Here is a 16,636-nt window from a genome sequence, read left to right as displayed (position 1 = left end):
GAAAATGTGGAGAAATACATGACAGAAACAGAGATACAGTTTGACACGTTCAAGATTCATTTGGAAAACATCTGCTTAATTTAAATTTTACTATTAAATCCAGACATCTACTCATCTTGAGAGGGGCTTCCTGCCAGGCTCTTTCCTCAATGTTCTCATATTTTCCATCCATTTTTTTCATGTTGGAATCTTTTTTATAAATTTGTTTCACTGCCAAGTTGCCAAACAGATGTCCAGAAGGCCATAAGGAGCAGAAAGACTTCATTTTTATCAGAATTGATAAAATAGATGGGTAGAAAGAAGAAAAACAGAGCACATAAAATACTCAAACTGGGGGCAAGGTGAGGAAGGAAAACACCACAGCTTTGCTTTTTTTCTGTGTAGCAAGAGCTGCACAGTGCAAACTCTTAATTCATGGAGTAAGGTGGGCAAGGAGAGCCATTCTGGGTATCCCTTGATAGCTCAGGTCAAACCTGTAAGTTACACAAGTAATAATCTAGCTCTAGATTCCTTAGGAATTCTAAGGGGAGAAAAGAAGTTTTAAAATACTAAAAAAAAAAAGTCATCAAGTTCATAAACAAAGCTCAAATAAAAATATTTTAAAGACCGTCTTGAATTGCCAAACTTAATAGAGTCACAGCAATCCATAAGGCATTTGAACTAGATCTATTCAGCTGCAGTTTGCTCATTTAATGGCTATCTTCAAGTCACACCCTGTCCTGTGTTTGCATTAAACACCTCAAATCACAAATTCTGGGAGGACTGGATGAACACCTATTAACCTACACATGCAAGGTTGTGCCACAAAAATGTCCTTGCACTTGGTTTCCCTTGAACATTTGTGTTGTCAGTCACTGTATCCAGCTCCAATAGTGCAAGGAGGATATAGTTATCACTATCCTTAAAAAAGGGAGAGCCATCTTTATGTAATAAAAGATTCAGATGCTACTTTTTTTTTTTTCCCTAAATCGGGATAGAAGAAAGGAGAATGAATGGGAAGCACAAAAGTAACAGATAGCAAGGTCAACCATGATACTCCAGTCGTGTGTAAAACTTTCTCCCCTTCAACAGCCAGCACAGCTTCCCTTTCCTAGCTGTGCAAACCAGGGTTAACAGAGTTCTAAAAGGCATCCCACAGATTTTCTGTTGCCTTAGGAGGTTTTCTGGTCTTGCTCTCCCCTCCTGTGTTTTCCCAGTTGGTCTCCCAATTTTCCCAACCGTCGCTGTTACTGTTCTTGTTGGAGACTGTTCCTGAGCCCCACACGTCCCAGCTATCGGAGCTCTTCTTCTCTGTGGAATTGTCCACATAGGTCCAGCTCTCACTGCTTGGAGATTTATGAGCTTTTGGTGGATCTGAGTTGCCAAAGGTCTCCCAGAAGCTTTGATCTACAGCATTGTTCTGGTAGCCCTCCCCTCCACTGTTCTGGTAGCTGTCTCCCTCAGCTGGTCTTTTGGGGGGACAGGGAGGGGAAAGGAAGGTAGAAATAAATTAGTTATGCCAAACATAACAATAAAAATCAATGACCACAAAGGAAACTATAATTTTACTGCCCTTTGCTTAAATAAAACCTGAGGAGAAAGGTAGAACTAAATAAATTGCTCCAAATGGTCTAAGTTCATAGTCTAATTCACAGGTTTTGTTAAAAGCTTCCCCAGGGCAAGGGGATATGCATTTGGAGTCATTTTTAAACAAGCTGTGTGCACTGTTTTGTTGTCAGTTTAACAACAGTTATATACAAATAATTACACTGAATTCCTCCCATATTGCATACAGGAGGACTATTAGCAAAGACAGGATAATTTCTTAGTCTTGAAAAATTATCTGCCACTGCTACACTGCAGAGAATGTCCAGGATATTAAACACATAATTTTAAAGAGACACAGAAAGTAACAACAAAAAAAATACCTTTCAGAATTATCATCTGGTTTGCCTGAAAAAAAAGTGGTGACGTCTCTCCATCCCTTACTTCCAACTCCCTGAACCTAGGGGAAAAAAAGACACTCCATTCATTTGGACTGAACCAACACCTCTGCCAAGTTCAACAGCAAAAGCCACAACACATTTCCTCACTTGTTCCCATAAATAGAACACATTTCAGCAGAAACTCACAACTCATTAATATTTTTGACGGGCAGCTCTGTGGTTGATGCAAAGAACATACATTTGACAGCACTGTGCTGCTGGGAGAGGTGAGAAGTAGGCCAAGCTTAGCTTTTTCACTCATCATTGTAACATCTTTTGAATTAGCTCCTAGACTTCTTTGACAAAAATACTGGAATTACTCCTTATAAAAAATTAAACATAATGACAGCACTGATGTTTTGATCTCACGATTCCTGTGACAAGTATTTATATTTGTATTGTTCTACAAAGTTCCTTTCACTCTGTTTCAGTAGTAGTATTTCACTACTGATGGAAAATAGACCAAAAGTTGAGTTCTAGAATAAACATGACTGCTAGGAGATTCCTTTGAGGGTTATTCTAACAGAAATAGAAATTCTGATGTGACACCCATGGAAGTTACTATTTTAAGTCATAGATACATAGGGTGAATCCCAGAATTCAGGGAGGCTCTCAACAGAACAGGTAACATCATTTATTTTATTCAAACATTCCCCAAATCTAAGGCACTAACTGATAGGTGAGAGAGCTCCCAGTGCTGACTTTCACATACTTCCCTAGGTAACACCATGCAAGTTACCAAAACAAGTATTAGATTGTGCAGGATTTCAGGCTTGGCAGCTGCAGGCAGCACTTACCACATCACCGAGCAATGAGAGCAAAAGAAGACAAAGAACAAAGGTGCAGACATTAGTAAGTTTAACTTAACAGGTAACACAAGCTGTCTCCATATTCTCTCACACTTTTTCTTTCAGTGTTTGGGGCATTGGCTGCCTTAGAACCACATCATGTCCTCTCTGAAACTCTTACGAGGACTACACTAGTTGTTAATACCCCAACAGAAGTATTGACTGCTGAAAATGACACTTCCCAAATTTCTCTACTCAACACAAGCAAAGATCAAAGCTGCAGTGTGGTTTTCCATCACTTTTCCTAAGAATATGGAGACTGGCTTGCTGTTTGGCCTCCTTAAAGCCAGGCAGGCCACCCCATACCTTGCTGGCCAACTGTGACACCCCCATGGTGACCTCCTCAAGTATTTTCCCCTCTTTCACCTAAGTGAATCAAAGTATTGGTAATTAGTCATAAGACAAAAGTATTATTGAAACCTTAAGACAAGCTCAGTTGTGGCTTAACAGGTAAAACCAAATAGTGTAAAAAAACCCAATCCCAAACTGAATCAAAATATATTTAAGTCAAAACTAACAAAGTGAAGGAAATGGCATATAAAGTCTGTTGATCTATAGTGGAGTGAACCTCAGTCCTTTGAGTTTGTGAACATTTTCTATGGCTGTACACACAATTTGAGGAAGGTATTGTTGTGCTACTGCTGAGCATGAAAACACCAGTGCAAAAAAATCTGCAAATGTGAAGTTTTATAAAGATATTTTACTACATATAAAGATTTTGCTTAGAAACTTAGCAGATCCATTTTATTCTCTACCTTTTACAGATGCTTATTTAAATATTAAAAGGCTTTTGAACTGGTCTAACAAAACACAAGTTGAGGAAGGTATTGTTGTGCTACTGCTGAGCATGAAAACACCAGTGCAAAAAAATCTGCAAATGTGAAGTTTTATAAAGATATTTTACTACATATAAAGATTTTGCTTAGAAACTTAGCAGATCCATTTTATTCTCTACCTTTTACAGATGCTTATTTAAATATTAAAAGGCTTTTGAACTGGTCTAACAAAACACAAGTTTCAACATAACATAAGAAGGACATGGAACTGTTGGAGCAAGTCCAGAGGAGGCCATGAAGTTGATAAGAGGACTGGAGCATCTCCCCCAGGAGGACAGGCTGAGGGAGTTGGGGCTGCTCAGCCTGGAGAAAAGAAGACTGTGTGGAGACCTCAGAGCAACTTTTTTGAAGGGCCTACAAGGAGCTAGAAAGGGACTCTTTGTTAGGAACTGCAGTGAGAGGACAAGAGGAAATGGGTTCAAACTGAAGGAGGGAAAGTTCAGGTTAGATATTAGAAAAAGGTTTTTTACTCTAAGGGTGGTGAGACACTGGCACAAGTTGCCCAGGGATGTGGTGGCTGCCCCAACCCTGGCAGTGTTCAAGGCCAGGCTGGATGAGCCTTGAGCAACCTGATCTAGTGAGGAGGTGTCCCAGGGCAGGGGGTTGGGATTAGATGACCTGTAAGGTCCATTCCAACCCCTAAATTCTATGATTCTATAATTCTTTCACCAGTTAATAATAGAAGTTGTTCCAAAGCAAGTGACTTTGTATAACCATATAGAGAATACTTATTTCAGAAAGTAACACTTATTTACAGCTAACAGCACAACATCCCAAGGGAAACAGACCTTTGATTTTTTAATACAGAATGCATCATGCCTCATTAAATTGTCCTACAAAACAAAAATCAGCTCAAGGACATGCACCCTAAAAATAATCCTGAAAATAATGCATCTAAGCCCTCTGAAAAAAGTTATGGATAATCCTAGGGAATAGAAAACAAATTAGTCTTCTGTGGTTTGAAATGCCATGTAAAGAATGGTGAATTACTAATGGTAATGCAAGAGAAATTAGTTTGTAATGTGATTAAATCTTTCAAATTGAAAATTAAGCCATATCCAAAAGTGGTGGCATTGCTTCTGTTTTATCATAACCAAAACGTTTTGGGAAAAGGTACACAGGTATGGGAAGCACCGCAGAATTTTGGAGCTAACCCAAAATTCTAAAGAACAGAACAAATGGGAAGGATTGAAAAGTACATTTTTTTAACCATATGAAAACAGAAAGGCAACATTTGACAATAGGAGAATCTTTGACTAAAATCTGCAGTATCAGTCACTTGCGAGGAAATAAAGTTTGGAAGAACATGTTACTTCTATTGAGGAACTGTCCCCATTGATCTTAACATATACTTTGTCCCAAATTCTCCCACCCCTGATGCAGCAGATAAACTGCAATGGCTCAAAGACGCTTGGCTGAATTAAAACAAAGCTGGCTAGTAGATGGGTAAGGCACTTAACACTCACAGATACTACTACTAACATATAGATACACATAGATATAAATAACTGATCTCTATATCCATTCAGGAGCATTTTCACCTTGCTCCATCTTCCACTATTGAAATCTATAAAATGGTGTTTAACCAGGAAGGATGTAACACTCTTGTGGACATTTACCCTCATTAACCTTTCCCTGCTATCATCCTAACATTTAATTGTTGATGTTTCTCCTTTACAGAAGGACACACTGACAACCTGGACAGCTGTGGCAGGAGGAAACAACTACTCCCTGAGTCAGCATAACCATTTTTCTGCAAGTCATTTACTAATTCCAAAGTTACCTTTTCCTGTGCAGGTTTGAGAACATTTTCATTTAATGTCTGACCTAACTCTGATGCCTATTTAAAAGCAAAACAAAAACAAAGTCAGTTAAATTTTCTTTTGAAAAGAAAAAAAACAACAGCACCACAGCCAACACCTTCTGCAGGCTCATTTCTCAGCAGTATCTACACATCAAGCCTTAAGCTTTGACTCATACAAGCAGAATGAGCTGAAAAGCACACACAGTACAGTGCTGCAGGAAACATTAAAAGACAAGAAATTAAAATCAGATACATATGGCAATAGATGCCCAGAGCCCAAGCAAAGTCTGACCTTGCACTGGAAGCATAAGCAATGGTTCAACCAGCAACAGCCGCAAAAATGGGATCCTTGCTAATGTCTGCAGCTGAATGTTTGGAAGAACTGACCTCATCCACCCTTACTTTTCCTTACTAGTGGGATTACTTGTAGCATTAGATTTTTTGGGCCAATTTTCCCCCAATTCTTCTGTCCTGTAATGCTCCAGCTGTCACCCAGTAGTAATGGCCCAAGTGTTTCTGAGCAACACACAAGAGCCAAAGCTGTGACAGAAGATTGTTGTCATCTTTTTTAAAGCTCCAGGTTTGAAGGGATAGAAAACAATGAACTTCAGAAATCCACTGCAATCCAGAACAAGATGCATGAGGATATTTTACTTCAGAGACATCTTACAAAAATGTAAGCCCACAGCCTAAGTCACTGAATTATTTTCCTAAGGCAATGCTGACAAGGACAGAAGGGTTTGTGACAGAAGATTGTTGTCATCTTTTTTAAAGCTCCAGGTTTGAAGGGATAGAAAACAATGAACTTCAGAAATCCACTGCAATCCAGAACAAGATGCATGAGGATATTTTACTTCAGAGACATCTTACAAAAATGTAAGCCCACAGCCTAAGTCACTGAATTATTTTCCTAAGGCAATGCTGACAAGGACAGAAGGGTTAGATTCACTGAAATTCCCTACTACCATAATGAGCCTTTGATTGATTTAAACTTTTCTTCAGAATTGCTGTATCATACTGAGTGCCTTCTGAATGATCCTGATTAATCCACTATGCTTGCCAGGCAAACATTACTCCTTAACATCAGCAGAGACTAATTAAGTTTCATTTCCTAAGGGTTTATATGTTATCTCTAACACTGGTCAGGGTTTGAGTCTTCATTCCTGTTCTTCCTGGGAATGGAGCACCTTGAACATCTTTCCTCCACAGGAGTCTGAGAATCCTTTCCCTAAGCCACAGCACTCCCAGGATCTCCCCTCCTCCCAACCATTGTCTCCAGTACTTCTGCCCCTTACAGGTTGAAAGTTCTTTAAGAAGCAAAGGCAAAACGTAACTCCACTTCCACCTACTGAGAACTGTGAACACAAAATCACCTAAGGCTTGTTTGTTTGCATCAGAAGTGAGGCTAGGAAATGTTTAAGAAAAACAAAAAGGAAGATTTTTCATCTTTGAAAAACCCTTCAAAGTCTGTTAAACCTGGTAAATTGCTTATGTTATACAACAGATAGTTCAGCTGTGCTAAGTGAAGTCATTGCTAGAATTAGGAAGAATTCCTGTTTGATCCCTCTTAACTCAAGCACATCATTTTGTAAATATGGAAAGGAAAGATTTGGGTTGTCTCTTCATCTGAATCATTTCTTCATCTTTCCTATTGCTGAATTTAGGATTGCCCTCTAACCACCATCACAAACACTCCCATCAAGAGTCTGTTCTCCAACACCACCCAGCTCTTGGCACTCTGCACTCCTGGAGCAGACATGCGAACAGAAATCCTGGAATCATCTCTGCTTATGAAGAGCATGGACTGATGCACCATGTATTTTCTGAGACCACAAAGCTTGGATCTCTCTATCCAATTTCACCTATTTCAAGTAGATTTGAAGAAATATTACCATATGAAACACACAACATTATTCTAAACAGATTTGACGTAAGGCAGAAAAAGAAAAGACAGCTCAAGGGCAAATGCACAGAATATTCAGCACGAACAGTGACAAGGAGTCCATGCACAAGAATACATGTGAGGGTGTTACCGGCTCTGGCTGCTGCTTGTAGCCCCAAAACTTTACCCAGACAGCAAAAGAGAAAGAGCAAGGAAGGTAGAAGCAGCTTTTAGCAAAAAATTGGTAGCATTTTATCAGGCAAGTTAAGTAGCACGAACCTTTTCCAACTTTAACATCTACTGACAAGGCAAACAGGGAATGTGTTTGGTCACTGGACACCAAATACACTTTTAACCAAAAAACTACATCAAAAAGATGTTAAATCTGTTCTGCAAATGAACAGAAGCTTCAGGAACAAAATTTAAGCTTCAGTAACAAAACTTAGACTCTGGAGCATCATGTTGCTGTGGTCCTTGTCAGTAGATGTGATGAGCTGTTACACTTGATATTACATCTACATTTGTTAATAACACTAAAGAAAGAACAGTTCTCTAAAAGGGAAACTGCCAGAGGGAGTGAAAGAGGAAGACTTGTAGACATTTAGTTTTTCTTACATAAGCCAAGCAGCAAACACTAGAAAGCTTCTAAGTAGCAAGTTTAGGTATCTAAAAAGACATTTTTGTTGCAAACATGCACAAGTTTGGCTATTTGGAGGATTATTATCTTGGTGCACACACCTGTCTGAATACCAACACCTGCAGTCTCACATCTGTTTTGAGCAGTACAATCTATGCCTATCAGAACACATGTGAGGCTAATGCTGCACATTCACAGCAGTTAAAGTTTACTTGGAAAGTTAGATTTCACTTTGAAAAGTAAACTCCCTGTGCCATAGATTAATACATGTAAGTCCTGTCTCCCTCAGAAGTTTGGCAAATTAAGAATCCTCTTCTTTCACACACTGTCACACTGCAATTTAAAACTTTTCCATGAAAACAGATCTTGCTTATGTCTTGTGCAATTCAGGTCTGACTGTCTCTGTTTTAATCCTAGTTTGAAAGAGGAAATGTTTTTGCCATTAATAATATCACATCTGTAATAGCTAATTAGGCTTTAGCACTGGAAAGATGATTTGCACTACATTCTATCACCAAGAAAACTGCTGTAAGATAGACATTTAAGATTCACAGAAGTAAAATACGGGTATTTTCAGTTTGCAAGCTCTACTGCCTCTACAATACACCCAACAGGTACAAACAGCATAGCAGCACTGCTCAGTTCTTGCTTACTTTGATCACTGCAGTTGACTGCAATTCCCATAGAAATAAAAGCTAGAACCTAACCATTACTGTGCACTCTGAAGGAAAAACACGCTGGTTTGTTAATGATCAAAGCTAAACCTATTGGTGCAAGCAAATACATGACATTTAAAGCCAATTACAGTGAATAACAAAGAGCTAAATCTATAATCACCTTTTGACTTGCTTGAGATCCAAACCTGGTAGCCTGTTAAAAGAAGGAAATACATTCAGGTTACTAGGAATTAGCTCTTTGATTTTTAAAAACACATATTTAGAAATGCTGCATGATCCTCTCCAAGAGGAATAGATCTTTGGTAGAATTTCACAGTGAACAGAGAGTATCCATACCACCACCTCTGCCATTCCTGATTGCTCTGGAAAGCATCAATCTTTCTCAACTTGCAACAAGAGCATGAAAGGGTCTTTGCCACAGCCTAGACCTTAGTGTGCCAATGCAGATGAGTATGAATATTTTTGTCTCTTAAAATGTCACTCAAAGGAAGAGATAACTGTTGGGAATAATACTAAGCAAAAGTGAAAAAAAAGTTGCAATGCATTATGTTCACAAAAGTATTTAATCTCTTTTCATCATCATCTATGTAAAATGTAATAAACTCTTATTTTCTCTGGTTTTAGTTTAGTTAGTTGAATGATGGCCACCTAAGTGGGCAAATTTGTAGAGCATGAAGACCATGTCTCAGTTTTTCCTTTTTATAAGCCATAGGCAAAGACACAGGAAAAGCAAAATTTAGTGTGTCTTGGTAATATTTCTAAATATTCATCAATTAGAACACTAACAGGATCTCACAGTTTACAAGAGGTAACTAAACAACATTTTATTTACTTACACCCTCTTTAGCTGCTGAGGCAATTTTGCTTGCTCCAGTTGTAAAACTGCTCCATCCCTTTAAAGAAAGCAAGAAAGTCATAAGCTGTGTGTGAATAATAACAGCAAATAACGAAATCTTCAGTATTACACATTAAATCAAGTCAAAATTCTCCAATACAGCTTGTCCTGTAGTTGTGAGAACCACCTGCTAGTGAGAGAAAGAGTAACAGCCTCTCACTTCACTGAAATACAGTGATGAATTTCCAGTATTTGTGTCAAAACAGCTGCAAGTTGAACAAACCTGAGTACTGCAGATGTTACTCTACTAAAAATGGCTCATTTGTGGGAAAAACAACCATATGCAGTGGAAGGAAAATTGGTTTCCTTAGCAGGATGAACAACCATGCAAGTAATTCGGTGTCAGTGCACTAAAGGGCTTCGAGTGGCACTGCAGTGTGTGTCTGTGCTCACATGAGGGCATTTCAATCCAGAGATTCAGTGAGATCCTTGGACTCAAACGTTCATGGACAGCACAGTGTGTTCTCTCGTGCCATACATGGTAGATGTGGTTTCTAACCTGAAGTCTCTGCCCTACAAACTATGAGACACCCAGAAAATATTCAGCAGACCTACACTAAGCACCCTGTGGTGGAACACCTTTTAAAGGCTCAGGCATTACCCTTCTCTATTATTTTCTACTGGAATTACTCTTTTATTTTTAAACAAACAATGGAACTGGTATGGATATTTAGGCCCATGAGGCTCTACAGAAGATTACTGGCCACTAACCTTGGTAGAAAACCTTACTGTATATTCAAGTGACTCCAAATCCCAAATACTGTGCAGCACTGTTGCTTTGCAGCCTATCAACACACCAACATGTCCCTGACTGCCTCTGACTTTATTCCCATTTTCCTTCAACAATGCATCTTTCACTATCTCCACTTGAATCACGACAACTGTTCAACCATATGCTGTTATCTCCTCACACCCTGTCACAAGTACTTCAAATGTTTTCACCACTGCTCAGGGCTTCTGGCACCCACATACACACACATTTCAGTTGTTCTCCACTGAACATATCTAATCAATTTAGAGCATTACCAGCCTAACTGCTATTTTCTACAGGTAATTATTTTCCTTCAGGCCTGTTGAGCATTAGTTCTTAATCCACTGCTATATTCACATTTCCATATCCCTATGAACCGATACCAGATGCAAGTTTTGCTCAAGTTTCTCCCTTCATTTTGCCTTTTAAAAGTCCATCAATATCTTCTGCATTCTCTGAGAATGCAACCAATACTCTGCATCTCTCTGTATCCACCTACAGCCTTTAGTTTCTCTTTTCCATTTATATTTTTCCACAACAGGGGATAAAATAGAAGAAACTAATAATTCAAGTCAGAGAAAGCTTCAATTCCTTACTGAGTACAGTGAAGACATGGCATTATTCAGGAAGTCATCCTCTTTTTTTGGAGGGTTTACTGTGTTTCCAAACCCCACATAGCGATTCTCTTGGCCACTGGGATAAGAAAATGAATAAATAGTATCTGTATTAGAATGTATTCATTAAAACCTTTAAGCAAAAAATGAAAAAGCAGAAAAGAATGACAGTTCTTTAGCAGACTTTAAAATACACTTGAAAAAAAAAGTCCTAAAGCACTTAGCACCCAAAATAGAACCAACTCACTTCATAAAGACATAACATCAACAAGGATCCACTGAGGAATCCTTGCAAATTAAAGTGTCCCCTGTGCAAGCAAATGTGGTCTTAATGATTTTCCAGGTTTAACAGATGAGTGATATCACAAAGCTGAGTAAAACCTAATAAACTGATACATGAAAATGAGAAAAGAAAGAAGAAAACAGTGTTAGTTCTATAAATGCCTCTGTTTAACTCAAATCAGTGTAAGATACAACATACAAAAAATTCCCTAGCTCGGAGCCCAGCACAGGAGCATTTTGAGTTACAAGCTTTCCCTTCAGTGCTTCAAACATCTTTGTTATACAAATGCATTAAGAGGTACTTATCCTCACCATATATTCCCAACATATTTATAATATTAATCCAGACATAACTGGTGAATCAGGATCACAGCTGTGCAGCTGTATTACAAGTACAACAGCCAAGTCTTTGCTATGCTAGAGAGACAAGCACTCAAAAAGTCAGTAAATATTGCATTACCCTTGGTAGGAGCTGACATCATCATTTAACCAGTCTTCAAAAGCCTTGTCAGAAGAGGCAGTTGCAGTCTGAGATTGTCCAGCAGAACTACTGAAAAACAGGATTTAAGTATCAACCCATGTAAAGCAAAACCCACTAGCTCAGCAGTTCAGTTTGATGTATATCATCATTATACAGGTGCAAAATTGATTATTTTTTTCATCTATCAAGTAGGGAACTCTAATGCAACCACTAAAAGGCATGAAGTGCTTGTTCCTTTGATTTACAACTGCTTTTTCAGTTAACTCAACTCTTTAGTGCACAGAGTAACAAACACTGCGTGCAAAAGCAGAGAAACAAAACTGCTGCGGTCCAGCTTTGGTACTTCCATTAGTAATAAGCACCATAAAGGAAAAAGTTGTATCTTCTTCCCTGGCATTCCATCCTGAACTGGCACAGCACTGCAGCCAGGAAAGGCTGTGCCACTGTACCTGTGAGTGACACAAATATCTAGTTTCAGGGGCATCGTAAGTCAAGATAAAACCAGCATGGCTTGCCCTCTGCTCTTGCTCACTTGCCTCTGCCCTGGTTAAAGGAGGTGGGAAATATTATGGAAATTAAAGCCTTGCTACCTCATTCTCCATAACTTAGCTTGTTCAGAAACCACCACCAACACAATCAAACCAGCACTCAAGCATCAGGTTTTGATCTTCTGTGTCTGTATCAGCATTAGGTAACAAAAACACTCACCGGTGAGTGGATGAGAGAGACATTTTAGGCTGAGGTGGGGTCCAGTTCCTGGCAGGAGAAGTTTCAATGGACCACTCCTTCCCTTCAGCTACTGTAGCTACCTAGAAAAGGTAGGAAGACAGTCAGGAATGCTACGTCAGAGTTCTCATACAAGTTATACACCTGTCCTGTAAAGTGAGGCCAAATCAATCTGCTGCCAGCTGCATAGCTCAATTAATTTGTTTTCACAAGAAACTATTTTTTCTGACTCTCATGTTGTGATGTTGAATTGAACACTGGTTTCATTCCAGGCAACTGATTTTAGGCAACTTCTTCAAGCAGGCAGGTTTGCTTTGAAGGGGAAAGATTAGATTAATGAAGAGAGGTAAGCACTAATCTCAGAATAATGGAGGAACAGAACTACATTATTATGTGTTACTACATACACAAAAGTGAACTTACCTGGTCTCTAAAGAGAGCTGCAGCTTTGCTGTTGTACTTCTCTTGCATTGTCCAGCATGGATCATAGTCATCTTGGGATTCTAAGAACTCTCGAAATTTGCTATTGCCTCCAGCCTTCATTTTCTCCAGCTCAATATCCTTCCACTTGTCCATGGTCACAGAGCGCACAAAACTGAAAAGCAGGTTTTAAAAAACCCATCAAATCACAGCTTGTTATAATTTCCTGCTGTATCAACAGGCACACAAAAAAAGCTTATTAGAACCTATCTCAAGAGCTGGGAGTACAAACATGTTAGAGAACAGTCTCCAAGTGCAGAAAGACAGATCATCATAAGAAGGTGGGCAGATCCTCCCTGAAATAAGCCAAAATCGTGTCATTTATTGGCACTTAAAGGAGACAGTCAACAGAAGGCAAATGACAGAAAAAGCAGCTTTCTTCAAGTCCAGAAATTAATCTAACCCACTAGGTAACAAAAACTTTTCCCATATTTCACTCTGCAATTTTCTTTTTCTGCCTATTATCACAGTTACACTCCAGTGACCTCTGAGGACACCTCCTGTCCCACCCCATCCTTCTGCTTCTAATAACCACCAGGCACTGGACAGGTCAACTGCTTAAAACAGCCTTCCCTAAAACTTGACCTCATCCCAGGGCATTTATGACTGCAGTTAGCATCTCAGCTCTGCTTTCAGCCATATTCTTGCTACTGCTCAGTAAACTGTATTAAAACATGCAAACAAAAAACAATCAACCAACCAATCCCACATACACCAACCCCAAAGAGTGCCTTGTAGATAAATACAAGGTCACAGAGGTGGAAAAAAGTGAGATTATATTTTCAAGAAGCCTCTTTAAAACCTGTATCTCGACCAATTTCTTTCTTTTTGCCCCTAAAGAAATATCCTTCATTGTATGTTGATGGCTGGACTTGATGATCTTAGAGGTCTTTTTGCAACCTTAGCAATTCTATGATTCTATACCATCATCTCAGTAATTTCATTTTTCTTTCATGTAACATATGGAACAGTTCCAAACTCTCATTTCCTATGCAATTTCTGCTCACTAATGAGCTTCAAATCACCCCTTGAAAAGCAAAGCACATACTTCTCAAAGGCCTCCTTGCTTTGGTGATTTCCCTCCTGGACTTTCTCTTCCTTCCACATTTAAGTAACTATCCTGTGCTCTGCCCCTATTATATATACACACACTGTGAGTCTCTGGAACATATAACAGTTCTTATTCCATAGACTCCCATCTCAGATGAGTATGTTTTTGGAAAAAAAAAGCCAAAACTATAATTTATATTACAAGAAAAAAGAAATCTAACCAGAATGAAAGCTTTTTGTACACTAGTTTTATACCCAGCTAATTACAGACAAGGCACAGGAGAGGAGCATGAGGCAAAACTGCAATGAAATGCTGGATTTGAGACATTCTATACATTCCGAACCACCACATTCTGTTCACAGCCATAATGCACCCTGAGGTAACCCAACTCAGTCCATCATCTGCTGGAAAAGCTCACCTGAGGTGAACTCCCAAGCCTCGGTGTTTTCCTGAGCACTCCAGACAGATCCAAATTCCATAGGTCACACTCACCCACTGGGGGTTAAATGCACCACACTCAAAACACACCTGCAAGAGAAAAGCAATTCTCTACAATCAGCCATCACTTGGCTGTGTGAAGTTTTCACAGGACAGCTCAAAAAGTCAAATCATGAAAACTTTGCATGCAGAAAATAATTTCAGGAGGGAAATTTCCTGTTTGGAAACACCTTCCCTGACAGCATAAGCTTCCTTCACATATTTATTTATGATGCATGGAAAGAAGTACTCATTAACTTGGATTATAAAAATTACTGTACCAACTAGCAAAAACCAGCGAGGAAATACAGATGAGCAAATGGAAATTACTGAGCAAAGAGTTCAATTTCATTTCATTTCCATATTGTCTGGAGGGAGGAGAAAGTAACCAAACTGAATTCCTGAGGTTTTCTTGGCAAAATAAAGATGCAACATTTAAAGTCTGGAACATTTATTCAATCTCACTACAGTTTGGCAGTAAATGATAACAGATCCAAACAGAGATTTTTTTTCTTTAAAATAGCTTTATTGCCCATCTAGTGCAACAACTTCAGTTTTGTGATTGGAATCACCATTCAAGGTTTAATCTATGAATATAAAAAAAACTGAACCTGTCATGGACTGTCACATTTAAGGTAATGTCTAATCAAGCTACTTGAAATAGACCATTTTAATTAAGTTGTGCTCACTTGTGTTACAGCATGACCAGAACTTCAGAAAGGGTTGTGCCAAATGTGCAGCAATGTATTATAATGCATCTATGAGTAAGAGTTACTAGAACTAACACAAACTTGAGAGATCCAAATTCATATGCTACTATTAGTTAGCCATACTGGTGCTATAAAGACAACAGCTGTAAAGACTCCAACACATCTGGTTCGGGTAAAAAAGAAAATTCAATTCTACAAAACTAATCTAAAGAAGACCATAATTTTCTCACATTGTTCTCATCCTGGGCTCTGACTTCCTTGAGAACTTTCCTTGTTCTTGGACTTGCCATGGTTCTACAAAGAGAGAAAAAGAAAAACAAAAAAAACCTAAGTCACAATCAAGGATTTGATTTTGGTAGGATGTCCAGTGCCTTACAAGCACTGTGTGACAAAGAGCTTGGAATCCAAACCAGTGACTCACAACCAGTTGCAGAGGAAAAACAGACAAACCAAACCACCACAAAACCCACAACCTACTTTTCCATTTACTTTGTGCTTTTTGGGGGATTTAGTCATCTTAATTCTATCATTGGAAAGGTGTAATTCAGCCACGGCTGAAAAGGGGGAGGGGGTGATAAACATGGAAACTCATCTATGGCAAATGTTGTATCAAAACAGACCCTACTTGGTGTTGCTGAAATGCAATTCACACAAAGTACACAGCCTGGAAAAACTCAGAGGACACAAAACACTCCTCATTAAAAGAAATACAGTCTAGGGTGGAATGTAAGAGTGCAATTTAGACACAAATAAGTTCACATTTCCAGCTAGTAGTACAATATTGAAATTAACTTTAAATAAATAACACCTTCTTTTCATTTCTACTCCAGAAAACAGAAAGACAGAATAACAGACAGAAGTCACCAAGCTGACTAGAAACAGCACCAGCTACTAAATGGGAAGCTTCTTGGTCAATCAAGATACAAAGCATAAAATAATAGGTTGCTATTTTCATCAAATACTGGTCTGAGAGGCCAAAATGCCTTTATGTAACTCTCTGACACCAGTTCACTGTGCTGTTTGACTAAACAGTCTCAAGTCCTTAAATTATCGATGGAATTAACAACCTTGCAATAATTTTAGAAGGTAAATTATCAAGCATTACATACAAATGCCACAGCCTTAGGGGATGGAGGGAGAACATATCTTTAACTAGAAAAGGAGCTGTTTTAGAAAGAAAAATGCTACAGGTAAGAAACCATTAAATTTGTATGACTGTGACGTCGATTTCTTAGAAGTCTCTAAAGCAGAGCAGCTTTCTGTGAACTGCAGCCACAGCAACACAATAAACACAGTCATATGCATCACCAGCTAAGATAACATGACTCAGAAAGGAATAAGCTGAACATTGTACCTACATATTATCACAGCTAAAAGCAGAAGGCATTTGTAGCAGAATTCACTGCCTGTTATCTACAGCAGTTATTCCTTTGTAAACATCTTGTTGACAAATGCCTAATTGTGTGTGGAATTCAAGGGTTTTCACTGATGTTTAGAAGGTGCTTCCTCTCAACTTTAATT

The 16,636-nt window shown here is 38.7% G+C and overlaps 1 protein-coding gene across 1 annotated transcript; it reads right to left on the bottom strand.

The window, feature by feature from the left end:
- Positions 1-1,104: 1,104 nt before the first annotated feature.
- ARFGAP1 (ADP-ribosylation factor GTPase activating protein 1) lies at positions 1,105-15,405 on the bottom strand. The gene is made up of 12 exons (XM_009079206.1): positions 15,346-15,405; positions 14,347-14,456; positions 12,821-12,992; positions 12,380-12,480; positions 11,651-11,737; positions 10,891-10,987; positions 9,485-9,541; positions 8,809-8,841; positions 5,432-5,488; positions 3,119-3,178; positions 1,908-1,984; positions 1,105-1,448 (listed from the first exon to the last, which is right to left on the bottom strand). The coding sequence occupies exons 1-12, from the start codon at positions 15,403-15,405 to the stop codon at positions 1,121-1,123; spliced, it is 1,239 nt and encodes a 412-aa protein (XP_009077454.1). The 3' UTR covers positions 1,105-1,120.
- Positions 15,406-16,636: the final 1,231 nt, after the last annotated feature.

The sequence above is a fragment of the Acanthisitta chloris genome, unplaced genomic scaffold, assembly GCF_000695815.1.
Source record: "Acanthisitta chloris isolate BGI_N310 unplaced genomic scaffold, ASM69581v1 scaffold3787, whole genome shotgun sequence".
In the NCBI taxonomy this organism is placed as follows: domain Eukaryota; kingdom Metazoa; phylum Chordata; class Aves; order Passeriformes; family Acanthisittidae; genus Acanthisitta; species Acanthisitta chloris.
This window is presented reverse-complemented; position numbering and strand designations above follow the sequence as displayed.